Source organism: Myxocyprinus asiaticus, chromosome 33 (genome assembly GCF_019703515.2).
Source record: "Myxocyprinus asiaticus isolate MX2 ecotype Aquarium Trade chromosome 33, UBuf_Myxa_2, whole genome shotgun sequence".
NCBI lineage: Eukaryota > Metazoa > Chordata > Actinopteri > Cypriniformes > Catostomidae > Myxocyprinus > Myxocyprinus asiaticus.
In genome coordinates, this window is record NC_059376.1 from 17,761,553 (window position 1) to 17,783,656 (window position 22,104).

At 41.2% G+C, this 22,104-nt stretch overlaps 1 protein-coding gene across 3 annotated transcripts in view; it reads left to right on the forward strand.

The window, feature by feature from the left end:
• LOC127424156 (calsenilin-like) overlaps nucleotides 1-20,731 on the forward strand; it is an 87,699-nt gene extending 66,968 nt beyond the window's left edge. Inside the window, exons 1-8 of one of the 3 annotated variants that reach the window (XM_051669105.1) lie at nucleotides 661-2,332; nucleotides 15,132-15,256; nucleotides 16,227-16,296; nucleotides 16,425-16,495; nucleotides 17,431-17,538; nucleotides 17,645-17,749; nucleotides 17,829-17,891; nucleotides 19,334-20,731. In XM_051669105.1, the coding sequence (XP_051525065.1) occupies nucleotides 2,230-2,332; nucleotides 15,132-15,256; nucleotides 16,227-16,296; nucleotides 16,425-16,495; nucleotides 17,431-17,538; nucleotides 17,645-17,749; nucleotides 17,829-17,891; nucleotides 19,334-19,381 (693 nt within the window). In that variant the 5' untranslated portion in view covers nucleotides 661-2,229 and the 3' untranslated portion in view covers nucleotides 19,382-20,731. Of the gene's footprint in view, nucleotides 1-660; nucleotides 2,333-8,858; nucleotides 9,371-15,131; nucleotides 15,257-16,226; nucleotides 16,297-16,424; nucleotides 16,496-17,430; nucleotides 17,539-17,644; nucleotides 17,750-17,828; nucleotides 17,892-19,333 lie in introns of those variants that run through there. The other 2 variants (XM_051669107.1, XM_051669104.1) reach the window with 2 other exon arrangements.
• Nucleotides 20,732-22,104: the final 1,373 nt, after the last annotated feature.

Below are 22,104 nucleotides of genomic sequence, written 5' to 3' on the forward strand. Positions count from 1 at the left end.
AAATCTGTCCCTAAAGTATAGTTAAGTATGCACACACGCACTTTAAAATTTTTTCTATGCCCCTAATTTCAGCTCTGGCATTTGTTATCATGTTTATTTGCCTTATTTTAACAAGAAAAACTTAATGATTTGGTGAAAGAGTGGAGGGGAGGTCAGAGATAACAAGATGGATACTGGAAGTACAAACAGCGTTTGATCTCAGCTTGTGTTGTTGACATAAAGCTACCATTAAGACTTTATTGATCCCCTTATCTAACTTAGTTATTATAGCTCTCCTCTCCTCACCTCTCCTCTCCACTCCACTCCACTCCGCTCAACTCAACTCAACTCAACTCAACTCAACACAACTCTTCTAATAGTGTATTCTTTGTACTAATGTCTTATCCTCTGGCTGTCCCATTGCAGAGGCCTTTCACTTGAGACAGAGGAGAGAGGGAAAGAATGTTTCAGATGGAACAGATATGTGGGTGGATGGAGGCTGGGAAATCGGTAGGGGAGGGCGTACCTGAAATGTGATCCCCCTTGTATCGCTCCCTCTCTCCTGCTTTCTGCCCTGTTTGGAAATGTGACTTTTCCCCCAGGTCCCCAGGCAGAAAGACAGGAAGAGAGAGAGATAAAGAGAAAGAGATTGTGGTCAGTGAACCAACAGAGGACCAGTTCTCTCCAGGGTCTGACTTTGTAGTCCGTGGTAGTGAGACTAAAAAAGTAAGCAATGGATAAAAGAAAGGATGGAGTGGTCATAGATGAGCAGAGAGGAAAAAAGACAGAAGGAGGGGTGGGATGGACAGAGAGGTGAAGATAAACTGCCCACTGCAGATTATTACGGGACAAGAGAGGGCAAGAGAAGCGAGTGAGAGAGGGAGGGAGAAAGACCTGAACTGTACAGTACAAGTTGGAAGAGATAGAAGCACTTGATGCTGACTCTGTGGAAAGCGAATGAAAAGATGAGGATGCTTCAGAAGCCCTAAGACAGAGGAGAAGACAATCTGCATTACTCCCTCCTTTCAGAAATCCACAGGACCACTCCCAAGACGTAACTTCAAACTTGATGGACCATTTAACAAGATTCTGAAGGAGGCCAAAAACTAAAAAGGAACATATTTAGGATTCCCTGCTGTGGATTTACGCCCCGTCCTGGTTAAAGGTGGATATGACTGCTCCTCTACATCCATGCATGCTATGAAGGATTTTCCTGTTTTTTTCCACTGCCACAAGAAGTACTTTGTAGCATTACTGCTGATTTTCACCTGGTTTAATAGACAGGAGGCCTCTGAATGCTTTGGATGTCAATGTCATATTCAGCAGGTTGCCCAGAATTCGAGATGCCAGCTTGTCCTTGACAGATCCCTCTTCTCCCAGTCTTCAGTGTCGCAGTTACAAAGGAAGTGCCAGATGCTGATCCAGCATATAACTAAACTGAATATTACTCTAATGACTGGTTCATGGACTATGATTTGAGTTTGAGGCACTAGGGTGTACATTTGTGTCAAATTTCCGTGTCAAATCAAAACCAAGAAGATCAAGATTTAAGAGCCACTTAGGACTTGTGAAATATGATCATTTCGAAAGTGTGTGTGTGTGTCCAATGTTCTTGTCCATCAAAGTCGCAATTCCAAATTGTTTTTCTATGGATCTAATGAAAGAATTTCTCTAGGCTTGTCTCTTGTGCCTCTTATGTTACACCGCAACTTACACCAGTGGATCAACAGCCTGGAATACTGCGAAAGCTGCAGCATTGCTGCAGTAGCTCTTCACGGCAGAGTTTAAAATGCTCTTGTCTGTTGTTGACTCTTGCAAATAACATTTGTGGCCAAGAATGGCTTTTACACATCTGGTCTGTGTAAGAGAACTGCAATCCAGCTCTTTATTTATGCGATGGGGCTCTCAAGAAGAATGACCTAACATGGAAAGACTGACTTCTACTCGCATAACTAAAATAAATGTAACTAGACAGAACTGCCTTTCCCATACACCCAGAGGTCTGCTAGGTTGACGTTCTGCCATAAATATCCCCTGATTTTCCCTTTTAATATTCATCTTAGGAACTGATTAAATTAATTGCCACTTTCCTTTCGAGTGCCCCTACTTCTGCTACCATGTTATATTGGCTGATTTGACTTTGTTCCTTCTTAGTATGCACTAGCGAGCCCCTCCTCACTTACAGATTAATACGATCACTTCCATTAATTCTTGAAGTTCTTGTGCCAAGAGCCTTAAATCATTGCAGTCATGAGTATTCAGGGAATGGAACTTTTTGCAATTGGAGTGGTCATCGTACTTTTTGTGGCTGTTCTAAAGCAGTTCGGCATTCTGGAACCCATGTCGTTGGAAGGTAAGGAACATTCTAGAACTGAGGTCCTCCCCTTTGTTGTCATGGTGATGTGCTTGACCAATGAGGCCCTCAGGACTGGAGTTGCGTCAGGTGCATCCCCATGATGGAGTCAACCAATCTGATGGTGTTTGACCATGTTCCTCTCACATGTTGTGATGTATTAAAGCAAATGAAGAGTGACGAAATCAACTAACAGTTACAATATTTACCAATACTCAATGCAGTAATTGTTCCTACTGTATGACACCAGTTTACTGTAGTTTTCTCAACTAAAATTGTACTTAGGGGTATTGAATGTCATCTTCCTTGAAGGATATTCTTTGATTTGGGGATGATTAGTTGAATAATATAGCCTACTAAAGTACTGTTTGTTTTTCTGCTCTGCATAGATATAATTACCTGTTGTGAAACATGTGAAAAAGTTTAACTAGCTCCGGGATTGTATGTATTAAGGATGCACGGTACAGAATGTGTGTACCGATACCCATATCCGGTTATTTGGAACAATAACTGCCAATACGGATGCATATAGTTTGGTGGTTCTGCTTATTATATGTTACCTTGTTTCAAATAATTGATTATTAATTACACAACTTTGAAAGAAATTAAATAATAACTTTTTTCTCTTTATCTCTTCATGTTTTCCTTGTTTCAGAGCCACTAGTTATAAAAACACTGAAACACAGTGTGCCTTATTAACTCACATTAACATTCATAACTTACATTAGCTAAATCTGAATATCCTTCCTGTCAGGCTCACATAAATATTTTGAATGCTCACATACAATTTTTTGAATGATCTTTAGTCAAAGTATTGTGCCTTTTTAGCTGAAGCAGCCTCCACTTTAGTTTTAACAAACTCATAATTTCCCTTGCTGTGTCAGGTTTTTAAGGTGAGTCATCAAATTAATTTGAACAGTCGTTCTATCAGGAAGACTCGCAAACTTGAGTAAAGTTTAAGATGACATGTATTTGATGAATTTGAAACAGGAATATAATGTCTCTCTTTGGCGTAAGAGACATCGGAACCATCAGATCCTGCCAGAGATAGGAGGCGGGGGCAAGGAGCCTACCCCCATGCAGGACGGAACTCAACTTGTGGCGGTGGGGTGGTGGAAGTTGCCGTTGCCGTGTTGGCACACTGAAACAGCAATGTGATAGATTGTAAGCAGACTTATAAAGCAATGGTTGATGCGTGATTGGCTAGGAGTTACCTAGCTAATGGTGCGATGATGTACAGCTGAGAGTCTTCCCACTAGAACTATGCTGTGCTTACATTTCTATCAGGAAGACTCGCAGACTTGAGTAAAGTTTAAGATGACATTTATTTGATGAATATGAAACAGGAATGTAATGTCTCTCTTTGGCGTTAGACCCATCTGGCTGTTCGAAGAAGTTGTACTCGGAACCGTCAGATCCTGCCGGAGATAGAAGGCGGGGCAAGGAGCCTAGCCCAAAAGAGAGAAATAAAATACTATCCCCAAAATAGAAGATCCGGTCAGGTTACGAACCAGTTCTTGTGTTTGGTGTTCAATCTGGAGAAGAGAAAAGGAGATGTGAAAACCTAGAATTGACACTTTACATGAAAAACACATTATCCCTGGCATGGTTGTGCAATACCTTTGCAATAAGATAAGCCGTGCTTGCGTTTATTGATGGCTTTTATGATAGGGGGCTTTTTTTTGTCCTTGCTGGAGGACTGTCCTTGTTGAGTTAGATTTTTGATTTTGTCCTTGTTAAGTTTGATTTTGGGCCCTCTATCGATGAGCCTGTGGTTGTGCAGAATCTTTGCCAAAAGATGAACAACATGATATGAGGCCCTATGGTAAGGCCGACATTGTTGCGCAGTATCTTTTGTTGAAAGATAAACAACATTTGATTATGAACCCTCCGATGAGGGCAGCATTGATTGGAATATCTTTGCCGAAAGATGAACAACGTAGCGTAAAGCCATACAATAATGCCGACGTTGCGTACAATACCCTTCGTTGAAAGAAAACAACACTGGATTATGAACCCTTCCGATGAGGGCAGATGTTGTTTGGAATATCTTTGCCAAAAGATGAACAACGTACCATAAAGCCATACGAAAGTGGTGACGTTGCGTCCAATACCCTTTGTTGAAAGAAAACAACATTTGATTATTAACCCTCTGACGAGGGCGGATGTTGTTTGATGGTTATCTTTGCCAAAAGATGAACAACGTAGCGTAAAGCCATATGATAATGGGGAGACGTTGCCTGCAATACCCTTCGTTGAAAGATATCCCAAGTTGATTATGAGCCCTCTGATGAGGGCGGGCATTGTTTGATGGTTATCTTTGCCAAAAGGTGAACAACATGCATAAAGCATTATGATAATGGTGATGTTGTCATGCAATACCCTTTGTCGAAATATATCCCATGTTGATTATGAGCCCTCCAACGAGGGCGAGCTAGGCTTGTGCAGTACCTATGCAAAGGAAAACAATGCTTGGGATTGTGGAAGCCCTGGTGAGGAGGGTGGATATGGTTATGCGATATACTTACATGACAATAGACGTGCTTGAATTTGATAACAGTGTGGGAAAAGATGTAGATGAGCAGTGAGAGCCCCCGACCGCCACCAGATTATGGCTGATGGAGAGTTGAGCATGTGTGATGACTTGAGGGTTGGGTCGAATATATTTCTGGTAGGATAAGGAAGATCAGTGGCCGAGCATCTTGATTGTGGGTTCTGATAGTCCTTGATGAGCAGCCGTTGTGGCCACACCAATTCTGAATGAGTGCCCCGAGACTAGGGGAGGGGATCGCCGTATTTGAGGGGTCAGATGTGAATTGTGAACTAGTTTGCAGATATATGCAGTGGAGGTGTAGAGGCAGGAGGAGCTGAAAATTATAGATATCGTTATGCTACAACCGCACCCCGCGTGGTCTGTTTTGGAGTGTTTGAGAAAAAAGGGTGGAGTGTGCGTGGACTGGGCGAGTCCTTTCTGCATGAGTTTTAGCGTAATCTAAAAGGGAAGGAGTGAGGGGCTTAGTCCGGTAGAAGGTTCGAAAGTTGTGGGCAGGGGACGAGATGTATGCTGGTGGAGGGACATAGTCGATGAAGCTCCTGAAACTAGATAGAGAGTAGCAATTGAACTGAAAAAACCCGGGAGAAAATATTGCATTCTCTCTCTTTCTGGCTCTCTCACTCTTTCTCTCTTGTACTCTTTGAATCAAAACCCAGTCTAACATTACCCTTCATTTATTATGAATGCTGTATTGAAGGTTTTCTTTACGGCTACCTAAAAACGGTCCGCTGGTCTCTGTACTGAGTCCTGAAGGGCACTGTCCACTCCCTTCACACCACCCATTTAAGAATGACACCCTCCATCACAAGTCTCTGGTCATATCTGCCCAATCATTTCTGAACATAAAGCTCAAACTCAGCACCTTCACATAGGTGTACTAACCCTGTAGGGGAGAAAGCTTGAGATTTGAGAATTTTTTCACAGTTCTGTTGATCTGTGGTCTGATGGACGTGTCATGTCTTACCTTTGTTGTCTAGAATTACTTCAAGCTATCAAGGCGTGAAGAGTGCTGTGAAAATGTGTGTGTGTGTGTGTGTGTGGTTGGGGGGGGGGGGGGGGTTTCGTGAAGCTTACCGGAAGCATTTGATTATAGTTAAAAAGTATTTAAATATTTATCTTTTTCGCACCAAAAGTGATCGTATCACTTTAGAAGACATTTATTTAGCTGCTGGAGTCATATCGATGACGTTTATGCTGACTGTCTGTGATTTTTGGAGCTTCAAAAGAGAAATCTTCATTCACTTGCATTTTAAGGACCTACTGAGCTCCGATATTTTTCTATTTTTCTTCAAATGTGTTCTGGTGAAGAAAGAAAGTCAAACACCTGGGATATCATGAGGGTGAGTAAATAATGAGAGAATTTTCATATTTGGGTGAACTATCCCTTTAACACCATACTGTACTGTAGGTTAATTGGTGACTCTTCACATACTGTAGCTGCCTTGTGACACTCAAAATGCTGACTGCACTCATTTCTTACTCAATGTCATGATGTTTAAGATGTCACTCATTAGTTATAGTGACCAATAAGAGATCATAACCACTAAAAGACAACATGAAATGTTGTTCGCAAGCCATTTTACTTCCTAAATGTGACAAGTTATGGAAGCACGATATTCAGCGAGAAAAAAAAAAGAGTAAAACAGGGCATGAATTGATTGTATCCATCTATAATTGATCCATGAAAGTGTTCCCTATATAAATGGCCCATTGTGGGGAGGAGTTGAAAAGTAAGAGGGATTGGTGACATCATCCAAGATAGAAAATTCTTCCAGAGGAAGAGGTATTTATAACATTTTGATAAAAGTTACAAAGTCAAACTTTTTTGTTTAGAATTACTTGCACAGTTGAATCGTTTACAATAAAAGAAAAAGTAAATGGTGTCAATGTTGATTTCATGGTTATTGATTAGATTAAGTCTTCCGAATATTGAGAAGATTTTTATCATTTACATTGCAATAATTGTTTTGGTCACTTTGAGCGTCTCAGCAACTCAGGCCAAATGTTAATTACATAAACATAACACACATAGACTACAGGTGGGCAGTGTACACACCACAATACTATACACCACATTTTCTAATAACAGTCAGTTATGCAAAAAAACACTTCATCATTCTGAAGAGTCTGAGTACCCCATGTAATCTACACATGATCTACACAAATCTTAATCCAGTACTGGCGCAAGAGCCAGACCACTCAACAGATCACGTCACCAGCATACTATTATTAGCTTAATGATATTAAAAGCTCTGACTGTTCCTGAGCTCTGTTTTTTAGGAGAGGAGCTGTATTTCTGATACGGTTTCTGGTGTAGTGAATCTAATATGTAATCAGTGACAGTGTTACATAATAGGAATGTCATCTGTCAGCCCATATTTATTCAGCTTCCTTGTCTTTAATTGTTCATTGCAAGTCTACTGCTGTGCATTTCAGAAGCTTAACCACTAGAGGTTGATGTTGATTTAGAAGATATCAAACTCAGGCATAGGAAATGGTTATCTGAGTTGTAAATGTGGAGACAGAGGGTGTGGTCGATGTTGAAGTTGTGTCTTTACCCTCTATTATTTGAAAAAGGGGTAAACCCTTTAATGTGGCAACTTTGGTGGGATTAGGGAGCAGGGATCACAAAGTTGCAGTATTTTACAATATAACCTGAAATCAATTAATGATACAAGAAATCATTTATAATTTTATTGTTTTAAAATGTTTTATTGCTATTTGTTCAATTGTTTAAGGTTAGAATAGTTTTCATGTTTAAGCTTCTAGCCAGTGAAGAGAATTAGTAAATTAGTAATTAGTAAAAATGTAATTTGGCTCCTGTTATGGCTGTATAAGGGCTTTAGAAAACCCCATATTTGTCTCCCAAATTGATGGCCATATGTGGGGTGATCAAGAAGACCGATTTGGACTGTATGTGAACTCTAATACTAAAGATTAATTTGCCTTTGACCTCTAAAACACATTTGCCCTGTTAACGAGAAAAACAGATAATTCCTTAAATTCTTAACATCTTCTTTACTTTTAAAGCTATAGGTTTTGGTTGTCATAAGTCATGTATGACAAAATAAAAAAAAAAGTCACACTTCCCATTAGAGCACTGAATAACGATGCTGCTAGTATTTGGAAAAATTAAGAGTAGTCTCTGTAGATTATTGCCATTTTACAAAGGCATTGTCAGACATTGATTCATATGGTAAAGGGATGCAGAATTTAGGGTACCTCATGGGCGCATGTGTGTGTGTGTGTGTGTGTGTGTGTGTGTATATATATATATATATATATATATATATATATATATATATATATATATACATACACTGTAAAAAGTGGTAACCTGCATTATTTGTTATCCTAAGGAACTATTTCAGCCTGATTTAACCCTTAAAATTAGTTTTGCTAGTGTAACCTAATATAGTCAGGTTGATTCAGTGACTTGAATCAAACCAATTATTAGATGCAAACATATAAAGCAAAATGTTTTAGGTTAACCTTTTTTTTTTTTTTTTTTTTTCTTTTGGTGCACATGTGAGCTAGGTGGTATATAAGCTACAACTACTGTTTTTCAACAACCTCAAACTGTGACTGCCCATTATAGACTAATCAAACTCAATAAAATCGTTCAGCTTTTGTCTGGTAGCTTTCATTCAAACTATAGTCCTGAGCACAAAGATTAATGTACTATACACAGTTTCACAAAATGTAATGCTCTTCTGTGTTCTCTCCCATTTAAATAGAAACAAGGTGTGAAAATACTTTATGTCATAGCTGTTGTTGTGTTTAAGCCAAAGTTCAAGACTCACGTTCTGGTTTTGTTTGAATCTAATTGGATCAAACTTGTCTCCTGAGTGTGTTTCATATAATTATAGTGTGAGTCAAGGTGGGAGTTTTTTCTAAATTCCCTCTGAAAATTGTGACAGAGTGAAATATTAAATAGATGTGAGAAGAATTGAGGCAAAGAAATGATGAGAACAGAGAGAGGGAAGAGTGGTTACCAGCACTTATTTGGATTCAAGAGTGATTTTGGACACAATCCTTAAAACAGGATGGCATCAAGATTGTACTTTTTCATTAAGGCAAAGTTTTCAGTTGCTTTTTCCAGATTTTATGGACTCTTTGGGGGAAATAATTAACAGATGCTTGTCGAAAGTGGACATCTGCCCTTTTTTTTTTCTCTCTCTTTCTTTTTTTTCTTAAAAGGATTTACAGGATCTTTCATTTCAAATTGGCTTTACAAGATACTTAATTAACAGGAGAATTGATGAACCTTGTGGAATTTTCAGTATATTCTGCTAATTAAAAGAGGACAAATCTGGAGGAACAAGTGTGTTCAGACTTGTATTGAAAAAGTGTTGAGGGATAGAGTGTAAAAATGAGTGTGAGATGGGACACAGAGGGGTTACAGACCGTGGGCATCGTCTGCCTAGTCATTATGTTTCTCAAACTTATGCATCTACTCGGACTCATAGACATAACTGAAACAGGTGAGAAAGAAAGAAAGAAAGAAAGAAAGAAAGAAAGAAAGAAAGAAAGAGAGCGAGAGAGAGAATTAACAAAAGTTAGCATATGTAATTTCAGGAAAACTTGACGTGGATGAGCTTTATCCCTGATTTTTATATTTTATTGCTAATTTTGTATATCTCATGTTTGCATGTCGTAAAGGAATATTCCAGGTTAATTACAAGTTAGTTAAGTTCTATTGACAGCATCTGTTGCATTGATTGCTAAGATACTCCTGCCTAAGTTTGTAAAAACAAACGTGTTGGTCACACTTTATATTAGGTGGCCTTAACTACTATGTACTATGTACAAGACTATGTATTTACTGTGTAACTATATGTTGTTCTGTAAAATGCCCACATTTGCTGCTACTGAGGTTGAGGTATGGGTAGGTATAGGAGTAAGTGTAGGGTTAGGGTTAGTATTAGGGGTCAGAGTTAGGTTTTGGGGTAAGGGTTGGGTTAGGGGTAAAGTAAATGTAATTAAATGCAAGTACTTTAAATGTAGTTACAATGCAACAACATGTATGTACATAATAAGTACATTGTATCAAATGGTTAAGTACATAGTAGTTAAGTCCACCTAATATAAAGCGGGTCCAACGTGTTAACCGAAATGCATTTACAATGAACCTCTCTGGGACAATTGTACATTTTCCCCATAGACTTCCATAAAGTGCAAACTGTCAACACATTTATTTATTTTTTGTTTCTACAAAAGCAGCAACAGAGTTTTTGATAAGTGTTTGTTTTTAAATGCTATATTTCTTTTGTTCCTTAAAACATCAGAGATTTGGCATTGTTTCTCTTGCTACATCACCGTTTCACTGACCATCAATCTATTTTGCGATTCTGCATTTTTTGACTATTTTTCTCTTTTTTCTCCTCTCACTCTCTCTGACCATCTCTGTCCTCCTCCTGCCTCCCTATCTCACTTTTTTTTCTGTTTGTGTAAAGACGGTGAGTATAAACACTAGTCTAGTTTAATTTCTTCCTCTGTTCTATTCTGTCTTCTATTCTTTATATGGGGTACTTTCTTGAATTTTGTGATTGATGCGAGTTGATATCCAAAGTGGCAGAGCTAAGAGTGAAACAAATTTAAAGCTAAAAATCATTAAATCCACAACTTATCATTGCATTTGTGTAAGAATAATGTTCCTATTAAACTAATGGCATTCCTTTGAAAATGGAAAACCTGGAAACACTTCATCAGCAATCAATCACATTGGAAAAGTTACACTTTCTACAGTGTTTGAATTGGATCAGGGCTCTTGGGGGGCTCCCACTCCTGATCCTGAATGTCCTGGGTTCGAATCCCAGGCTGGCATATTCTACTTTGTCCTTTTATAAATAAACCATGCAATTGCCATATGACAATTGGTGTATAACAGGAACAAAGTCTCATTTTGTTTCATTTTATATTTGATTAATTTGACTTCAAAGCAGTGATAAACTTGGCATTTTCAAAGACAGCTTTACTTATACCTTATTATGCATTAAATACTACTGGCAAAATTAGCTAAATCCCATTCCGTAAACTCTGCTCTAAGCTGTTTGTGGTTTAGAACTTTCCAAGGAAAATCAAATTTAGACCACTGATGGAAAAAAAAATAATAAACAGCAAAGCATGTTATTTTGTTTTTCTTATGAGGGGTCCAGGACCCCCCAGCCCCCTTCAGTTCAAACACTGCCTGTCTATCAAACCTCAAGTTCTCTCTTTCTGTTACAATGAGGGAGGTCACAGGAGCAGGATCTAAGTGCAGCAAATTTAATGATGAATAAATAAAACAAAATACAAGACTGGATAAACGCAGAACAGGGCAAAACTAGGAACCAGGAAACAAGAACAAAACATAAAAAACAGGCTAGAACTTGGAGCACGTACTGGATAAACACACATAACAACTCACAAGGACTACGCAAACAACAAGGCATTAAATACACACTGACTAATGAGGGAATGGAACACAAGTGAGAACAATTGGAACAGCTGGAAGTGATCAGAGCAGGGGATTATGGGAAGTGTAGTCTGGGGGGAACAGATGACAGAGGCAAAACACAGGGCAGACAACAGTGAATTGTAACATAACACCCCCCTCCCCCCCCTTAGTGGCTCATAACACCCAAGGGGGGCAGGAAGGGGAGGCAGGGCCAAGATGGAGCCGGATAACAAAGAGTCCAGAGCAGAACAAGCTGGTGGTAAAAGGACCCAGGAGACCAGATCAGATCAGGCAGACGACCAAGGGACCAAGGAAACCAGGGCAGACCAGGCAGACGACCAGGGGACCAAGGAAGCCAGGGCAGATCAGGTGGTCGACCATGGGGCCAAGGAAACCAGAGTAGATCAGGCGGACGACCAGGGGACCAAGGAAATCAGGGCAGATCAGGCAGATGACCAGGGGACCAAGGAAACCAGGGCAGATCAGGCGGATGACCAGGGGACCAAGGGAACAAGGGCAGATCAGGCGGATGACCAGAGGACAAAGGAAACCAGGGCAGATCAGGCGGACGACCAAGGGACTAAGGGAACCAAGGCAGATCAGGCGGACAACCAGGGAACCAAGAAAACCAGAGCAGATCAGGCAGACAGCCAGGAGACCAAGGGAGCCAGAGCAGATCAGGCGGACAGTTAGGAGACCAGAGCAGATCAGGCGGATGGCCAGAAGACCCAGGAGACCAGAGCAGATCAGGCGGACGGCCAGGAAACCCAGAAGACCAGAGCAGATTAGGCAGACAGCCATGAGACCCAGAAGACCAGAGCAGAACAGGCAGATGGCCAGGAGACCAGAGAGACTAAGGGGGGGTGTACCGTTCGCCTGAATGGCCAGGAGACCCCGGAGACCACAGCAGATCAGGCGGATGGCCAGGAGACCCAGAAGACCAGAGCAGATTAGGTGGATGGCCATGAGACCCAGAAGACCAGATCAGAACAGGCAGATGGCCAGGAGACCCAGAAGACCAGAGCAGATCAGACGGATGGCCAGGAGACCCAGAAGACCAGAGCAAACTAGGCGGACGGTCAGGAGGCCTGGTTGGCGACCACAGGGCTGAAACAGGATCAGGAGGCCTGGGAGATGACCACAGTCTAGGGACTGGAGCCGTGGAAGGCGGAGCCATAGGAGACTCAAGGGGCGAAGCTGTGGAAAGCGGAGCCATGGCAGGCTTGAGGGGCGGAGCCATGGAAGGCAGAGCCATGGCAGGCTTGAGGAGCAGAGCTGTAGAAGGCAGAGCCATGGTAGGCTCGAGACTAAGAGTTCAGGATGAATGGGAAATGACCTCAGTGGTCGTGAACATGAGCAGAGTCTCGGGAGCGACCTCTGTGGTCATGGGCATGGACAGAGATTCTGGAACGACTTCTGTGGTTGTGGGCATGGACAGAGACTCAGGAATGACCTCTGCGGTCGTGAGCATGGACAGAGACTCGGGAACGACCTCCATGATCGTGGGCATGGACTGATACTCGGGAACGACATCTGTGGCCTTGGGCATAGGCAGAGACTCAGAGACAACCTCTGTGGTCATGAACATGGGCAGAGACTCAGAGACGACCTCTGTGGTCGTGGGTGGAGACAGAGACTCGGAGACAACCTCTGTGGTCGTGAACATGGGCAGAGACTTGGAGACGACCTCTGTGGTCGTGAACATAGGCAGAGACTTGGAAATGACCTCCGTGGTTGTGTACATGGGCAGAGACTCGGAGATGACTTCTGTGGTCATGGACGTAGACAGAGACTCGGAGACGACCTCTATGGTCGTGAACATGGGCAGAGACTTGGAAACAACCTCCATGGTCGTGTACATGGGCAGAGATTTGGAAATTACCTCCGTGGTCGTGTACATGAGCAGAGACTCAGAGATGACCTCTGTGGTTGTGAACATGGGCAGGGACTTGGAGGTGACCTCTGTGGTTGTGAACATTGGCAGAGACTTGGAAACAACCTCTGTGGTCATGGGCATAGGCAGAGACTCGGAGATGACCTCTGTGGTTGTGAAGATGGGCAGAGACTTGGAAACAACCTCTGTGGTTGTGTGAATGGGCAGAGACTCGGGGACAGAAGCCTTTCTTCTCCTCCTCCTCCTCCGGGTGGCAAAAGTAGGCAGGCTCTGGGATGGATGAGGCTGGCAATGCAGACTCTGGGACGGATGAGGCTGGAAACGCAGGCTCTGGGATGGGCGAGGCTGGCAATTCAGGCTCAGGAACGGGTGAGGCTGGCAACACAGGCTCTGGGATGGGCGAGGCTGGCAACTCTGGCTCTGGGACAGACGAAGCTTCCAGCTCATTGGCCATGGCAGGTGTGGGTGTTGGCTTGTTAGCCATGGCAGGCATGGGCGTTGGCTCATTGGCCATGGCAGGTGTGGGCATTGGCTCGATGTCCATGGCAGGTGTGGGCATTGGCTCATTGGCCGTGGCAGGCAGGAGTGCTGACAAGCTGTGAGGAAGGGTCTTAATGACCCTACACACCGACATCAGTGGTGGAGAGTTCAACTTGGAGACAAGGGCCGAGAAAGGTTTTGAGCAGGGAGTCACAGAAGGCAAGGCTATGACATGGCATGGAACAACTCAGACTTGTCTGGGACATGGTGTGAAGCAGACTCAGACTTGACTGTGACTTGGCGTGGAGCAGACTCAGATGTGGCTGTGACATGGCGTTAAGCAGGCTCAGATGTGGCTGTGAGATGGTGTAGAGCAGACTCAGGCGTGGCTGTGACATGGCATGGAGCAGACTCAGGCATGGCTGTGACATGGCATGGTGCAGACTCAGGCGTGGCTGTGACATGGCATGGAGCAGACTCAGGCATGGCTGTGACAAGGCATGGAGCAGACTCAGGCATGGCTGTGACATGGCATGGAGCCCACTGTGACGTGGATGTGACGTGGTGTGGAGTGGACTCGTAAACCAGAACCAGGATAGATTGAGGAGGATCCGCTGAAGTGAATGTCTCTAATACCAGCTCAACATATTCCTCCCACGTGTAATCTCCAGTCGCCGGCAACTCCCTCCACTGGTGTGCAATGAGTCCGATTTGATACATGGATTTTAGGGTGGAATCAGAAAACTATGTGTATCTGGCAAGGATACTAAACAGATGGGGATATTCCTGGATGGGTAGTTTGCTCTGGTCAGCTGAATGAAAGGAGCCGCTAGATCCATTTCGGTGGTGAGTTGTTCTGTTACAATGAGGGAGGTCACAGGAGCAGGATGTAAGTGCAGCAACTTTAATGATGAATAAATAAAACAAAATACAAGACTGGATAAACACAGAACAGGGCAAAATTAGGAACCAGGAAACAAGAACAAAACGTACAAACAGGCTAGAACTCGGAGCACGAACTGGATAAACACACATAACAACTCACAAGGACTAAGAAAACAACAGGGCATTAAATACACACTGACTAATGAGGGAATGGAACACAGGTGAGAACAATTGGGAACAGCTGGAAGTGATCAGAGCAAGGGATTATGGGAAGTGTAGTCCGGAGGGAACAGATGACAGAGGCAAAACACAGGGCGGACAACAGTGAATCGTAACACTTTCTCTCTTTTCCTCTTCCTGCTCGTCTTCCACTGTTTCTCTCTTGATTTCACTCCTCTTCCTCTTTTCTCTCTCCCCTCGCAACCACTGTCTCCCCCTTTATAATGCTCTCTCACCCCATCCCATACACTCACACCCTTTCCTCCTCTCCCTCCCTCTCTCTCTGCTTCCCCCTTTCTTTCTCTCTTGTTTTGCTCTTTCTCCATAGAGAGTAGTGACAGTGACCTCGAGCTGTCGACGGTGAGACATCAGCCCGAGGGTCTGGAACAGCTGCAGGCTCAGACCAAATTCACCAAGAAGGAGCTGCAGTCCCTCTACAGGGGCTTCAAAAATGTAAGCATCTGTTAAAAGGCTAGGAGAGATTAGGGTTTGGGGTTGAGGTACTTCAGTATTTATTTGGTCAAGTATTTACATTTTTGTTGGTGGGCCAATATACACAGGCTCCATATGCTTTACTTAATGTAACTGTACTTAATATTTTGAATGTGTGTTTGGTACTGTATCTGAAGCCAAGTCTTTATGATAAGTCTCTAAGATATTCTGTCTCTAAGATATTCTGCCATTGGCTGAGTCAGAAGTTGATGTTGTGCCACTCCAACAAACAGAGCAATGTTTTGAAAGCACCACAGAGCCACAGTGTTTACATGCTTCTGGGAAATCAACCTTGGCTCCTAAAATTATTTATATTTTTCTCTGCTGCACATTAAAATGAGATGTGAGAACCCAAGTGCAGTATTTTTTTACAAAGTGAGTAAACTAGAACAAAGAGACTTAACTTGAAATGACTAAGATGGATACCCACAAACAATAACAAAGTTGTTGTTCTTGATGTTCATTGCACATTCATGAGTATTTAAATTTTGGGTTGTTTCTCACAAAACCTGGACTACAATGGACTAATTCTATGATACTTTTGGGTGCTTTTTTTAACCTTTAAGTGAGTCACTATCAACTGCCATTCTATTGAAAAGATGTACCATAACATCCATTAAAGCTCCTTTTGTGTTCCGCATAAGAAAAAACATCACACGGGTTTGGAACGACACAAGGTTGAGTAATTTATGCCAGAATGGGTGAAGTACTCTTTTCAAGAAAAGTGTTGGGGTTCAGTGATCAAGTTAAAACTTTGTATCAGTAGCAGGTACATACTATTGTGTTATAGGGCAGAATTTTCTCTTTAAAGCAAATTAGCACAATGCACTTATTTAAAGCATTCATGAGCTGCCTATGTGGCACAGTGAGAATTAGTCCATTATCTGCTTAATTAGATGTTTAATGAGATATCCTTCTCTTTCCATTTCAGGAGTGCCCAAGTGGTTTGGTTGATGAGGAAACTTTCAAGACCATCTACTCTCAGTTCTTTCCCCAAGGGGGTAAATTAGACTCTGCAATACGATTATCACATAAACTGTCAGTGTTATCCATTAACTCTGATTAGGAACTAATATTAAGGAGCCATACTCATTCTACATTTCTGATTAGTTTTTTATAATTTCTTCAGATGCCACCACATATGCCCATTTTCTGTTTAATGCATTTGACCTGGACAGAAATGGCTCAATTCGTTTTGAGGTGAGAAGTTTCTTCCACTCAAATTAGTTTTTATTTTATTTTTTTATTTTTTTTTTTTTGTTTGTTTTTTGCCTCAGTTTCTGAGAGGGTCCTCGCTGCAAACTGTAGCGTGATGACATAGTGGATCTAATCCTCTGCGTAGTGGATTTTGGTGACATAGTAGATGTTTTGGTTTTTATATGTTACACTGAGTACATTATTTCTTTGTATTAAAGTATTACACAGAGACAGATATTACATGGATTTGTTTAATATAGCTTAGCTTTTAAAAATGGTCATAACCATGGATTTCGCAAATTATTTTTCCTTGTTTTTCCTCTTCACCCACAGAAAACAAATATTTAAATTAAGCAATATACTCCTCACTATAATGTGCTCCACATGTTAAAATCTCCTCCACTGTACATAAATGCCATGGGGTGAAGTATTTGTATTTGTACATTAACATATAGTGGTCAAACATACTTGGAAGTATGCAAAAGTGAAATAAAAGTGAATCTGGAGCACAGAACCACTCTGAATACACTGTAATAATGCTTATACACAATACAGACAGGACAGAGCAGCATGCATAGACTTTAAGCAAACAGCTTGATTTATATTTTAATTTAATTAAATCGTTGTAGCCCTTCACGGTTAAATAATCGCACAATTTTATTTGTATCAATTGTGCAGCCCTTATATATATAAATGTGTGTGTGTTATATGAATATATACTGTATTAATGACTGTTAAGTACGCTACAGTCATAAAACAAACAATTAAATTGTGAATACGCATGCACATTGAAACATCCATTACGTCACTAAAATCCAACACGCATGGGATTAGATCCACTACGTCATTGCGCTACAGTCTGCAGCGAGGAGCACTTGGAATTTTTCACTATCTGCACCATCCACTCTCCACTCTGACCCTGTTGCTCCCTGTGACAGGACTTTGTGATTGGTCTGTCAGTGCTGCTGAGAGGAACGGTCACTGAAAAGCTCAGCTGGGCTTTCAACCTTTACGACATCAACAAGGATGGATACATCACTAAAGAGGTGCTCGCTGAAACTTTGTGCTCAAATGATCCAGAGATTCATACACTGGTGCTTTTTTTAAGTGTACTCAAATAGTAATAATTGGCGTGCATTTGTGTGCATGTAGGAGATGCTGCTAATCATGAAGTCAATCTACGATATGATGGGCAGGTATACCTACCCCAGTGTGAGAGATGACACTCCATCTGAACATGTGGAGAAGTTCTTCCAGGTATCAACAGAATGTGCATTTCTTATGTGGACACAGATGCTCAGTCTACACAATTTTACATTCTCTAACTCTCTTATAGAAAATGGACAGGAATCGAGATGGTGTGGTCACTATTGAGGAGTTTATTGAGACCTGTCAGAAAGTAAGTTACTGTTAAGTTGTTACCATTTACTGACATAGATCATTCCAATGCATTAAAACAATGGTGCACCCAAAAAAGAAAATTCTTTCATCATTTGCTCACCCTTGTGTCATTCCAATCTGGTTTGATTTTCTTTCTTCTTTTCTCTTTTTTTTTTTTTGGAACTTGAGCACCATAAAAGGAGTTCATACAACTTGTGTATTATATTTCAAGTCTTCCGAAGCTACAAATTAGGTTTATGTGAGGAACAGACCGAAATGTATGCTATTATTCATTGAAAACCTTCCCTTCCACCATAGCTCTCAAATCCGATTCATTTTAAAGGAATAGTTCACCCAAAAATGCCATCCCAGATGTGTATGACTTTCTTTAGCAGAACACAAACGAAGATTTTTGAAATAATAATTCAGCTCTGTACTGTAGGTCCATAAAATTCAAGTGAATGGGTGTCGACTTTTTGAAGCTCCAAAAACCACATATAGCCATCATAAAAGTAATCCATACGACTCCAGTGGATTAATTAATGTCTTCTGAAACGAAACGCTGGGTGTGTGCATTAACGTGCATTAACGTGCATTATTAGCAGTCCTATGGACTGCAATACTGTTTCCACACAAAAGCAGTTTATGCAGCGGTCTGAGCAAGGAGCTCGGTCTAAGGCATCTCCTCCATTCACTTGCATTCAAACAGATTCAAACAGCTCTCCTTGTTGACCGTTCCAAGATGGCGCCGCAGTTGACGTATCCAAACCAGCCGAATGAGGCATCTATGTATGAATACATAAATGCCTATGTATGACAGTTTGTCACTGTCCTTTTCTGCATATCACTGCCCCCTTCGACATATCGCGGCGCCATTTTGTGGCCCGTTCTGCATAACGCGGCGGCTCATTTTAGCTTAGTCCCGGTTCTCCTGAGGGCCAGTCTGCCCCTGATTGGCCCCAAAGTGTGTCGGCCCAATAGGAAAATGCCCGGTATGCCAGATTACCAATCCAGCCCTGGAAAGAACCGATTCACTAAGGCAAGGCAAAGCAAGTTTATTTACAGTACATAGCACATTTCATACTCAGTGGCATGTTTTACATCAAAATGATAAAGAAAATGCAAGATATATGAAAATTAATTTTGAAAACAATTAAGAACAAATCACTTAAATGATTTGGACTGCTCGGTGCTACATAAAGAGAGAGGATGGTTTAGGAGAGCATATTTGATTACTCCTTGAGCTCCATTGCTGTGTTCACAACACAATGTGACAAATGTACTGTTTTGTGATGCTACACCGCTAGTCGTTGGAAAATGTAGCTGGTTACTGGAAAAGCTACATTGTTGTGAATGGCTGATTTACTGTCACACTACAGAAAATGTATTTAATATAGTAATGTCGCTACTTTTAGTTAACTACTCCATAAACACTGCTTGTTTCTTTTCTCTCCACTGCAGGATGAGAACATCATGAACTCCATGCAGCTCTTTGAAAATGTGATATAGAATGTGAGTGGAACAATCTCAAACTAAAAGAAACCCTTAATGTCCCCAAACAGCACTCTAAACCATGTCTATATACCAAAATAGCAAAGCAGTCACTCTCTGCCCTGTCCTGTAGCACTACTCCCATGCCTGCTGCACTCTGTAGAATCTTATAGACTAACACATACAGTAGGCTACTGTATGTTCTCACAGTTTGTACTTCACAGTGGGACTTCTTTAAAAATACAAGACAGAACAGCTGGGATCCCTCTTGTGGCTAAACAGTGGCAATCATGCGGTGGAGCTTTTGGATCAGAATGAACAATTGTATCACTGCTTTATGGATTCCAATGGATTCCACCCTGGACTGCTTTCTTCTGCCTTTTGAATGAGGGAAATGACAACACTAGATCTCAACATTCCAGATACCACTGTACAGTAATTATGGATTTCAAGGGACCCAAAGTAATCTTTAACACTAAAGACAATTTAAAGCACATCAGAGACTACACAAGCAGTGAAAAATATTATATTCACCAAAACAACAAAATAAATGTGATTGGGGTTGGGGAGGGAGGGGTGGACATGAAGCATGTGAGATATTAGTGATTTTCTTGCATGGAGACTGACAACGTTGTACACTTTCTTCCTTGTAAGCCTGTAGGTCTCACTGAAGACTGTCAGCAACCTAAAGAAACTGTATGCGTGAAGTAACAGTGTACCCGTGTTTATAAGTTCTGCTCAGTCCTGGATTGCACAAATCAGTTGGACCAGGATGATTTGTTTGGTCACATTTGATTCTTGCACAGAAATTATATTTAAAATATAGGCATTTTAGGAGGTCTGCTTTAACATTTGACTGAAGTATGTGTGATTTATTTTAAGGAATGCATTTGTCAAGCAGTGTCAAGTGGAATGCAGGGTTCGGGCACAAACTGAAATACCCAGTTTATTAATAATGTGGTTTACAAATTTCATTAAAATGATTTAGATTTTGTTATATAGGTTATATTTGAAACAGACTGATTTAAATATGTGAGAGTGTAATGTTTCATTGTGGGTTCCCACAGTCATGGTAATCCTGGAAATATCAAGGAATTTTGAAATTGTGGTGGAAAATTACATCTTGGGATTTTGGAAAAGTCATGAAAAATTACACATTCCAATAGTGAAATATATATGTTTCTCATTATGCTCAGCTCTGAAATATGTCATTGTCTAGAAATTGCTCTTTGTGAGTGCAATCTTTATCAATCAATAACAAATGACTGATAATCATGGAAATTTATTGGTAATAATATGTGGGAACCCTGGTCTTTATGCTTCCATGGAGCACAGTAATAAAGCATACAAAATGGGTAATTCACTTCCTCATCCTTACACACACACACACACACACACACACACATACACACACACACACACACACACACACACACACATATATATATATATATATATATATATATATATATATATATATATATATATATATATATATATATATATATATATATATATATATATATATATATATATATATATATATATACACACACACACACACACACATTTACATATATATACATTTAGCCTATTTTTAACATGTATGCATTTCAATTGCATAACAGAATGTTATCAAATTGAATTGTTAATGTTTAACCCTTGTACGTTAATAAAACAAAGTTAATCAGAGGTCCTTTGAGGACAAAAATGTCCACGTCAAAAAACTGCCATAATAATATTATATATTAATACTATTTTCCACTTTCAATGAGTTAAGTTTTTAACAAACATCAGTCCTGATCATAACTACCAAATATTCATTCATTTTCAGGATTTTAACCCTTTAAATGCCAGTTTGTTTATACACTATATTGCCAAAAGTATTCGCTCATCTGCCTTTAGACGCATATGAATTTAAGTGACATCCCATTCTTAATCCATAGGTTTTAATATGATGTCGGCCCACCCTTTGCAGCTATAACAGCTTCAACTCTACTGGGAAGGCTTTCCACAAGGTTTAGGAGTGTGTTTATGGGAATTTTTGACCATTCTTCCAGAAGCGCATTTGTGAGGTCAGACACTGATGTTGGACGAGACGGCCTGGCTCGCAGTCTTCGCTCTAATTCATCCCAAAGGTGCTCTGTCGGGTTGAGGTCAGGACTCTGTGCAGGCCAGTCAAGTTCTTCCACACCAAACTTGCTCATCCATGTCTTTATGGACCTTGCTTTGTGCACTGGTGTGCAGTCATGTTGGAACAGGAAGGGGCCATCCCCAAACTGTTCCCACAAAGTTGGGAGCATGGAATTGTCCAAAATCTCTTGGTATGCTGAAGCATTCAGAGTTCCTTTCACTGGAACTAAGGGGCCAAGCCCAGCTCCTGAAAAACAACCCCACACCATAATCCCCCCTCCACCAAACTTCACAGTTGGCACAATGCAGACAAGTACCATTCTCCTGGCAACCACCAAACCCAGACTCGTCCATCAGATTGCCAGATGGAGAAGCGTGATTCGTCACTCCAGAGAACGCGTCTCCACTGCTCTAGAGTCCAGTGGCGGCATGCTTTACACCACTGCATCCGACGCTTTGCATTGCACTTGGTGATGTATGGCTTGGATGCAGCTGCTTGGCCATGGAAACCCATTCCATGAAGCTCTCTACGCACTGTTCTTGAGCTAATCTGAAGGCCACATGAAGCTTTTTGGAGGTCTGTAGCGATTGACTCTGCAGAAAGTTGG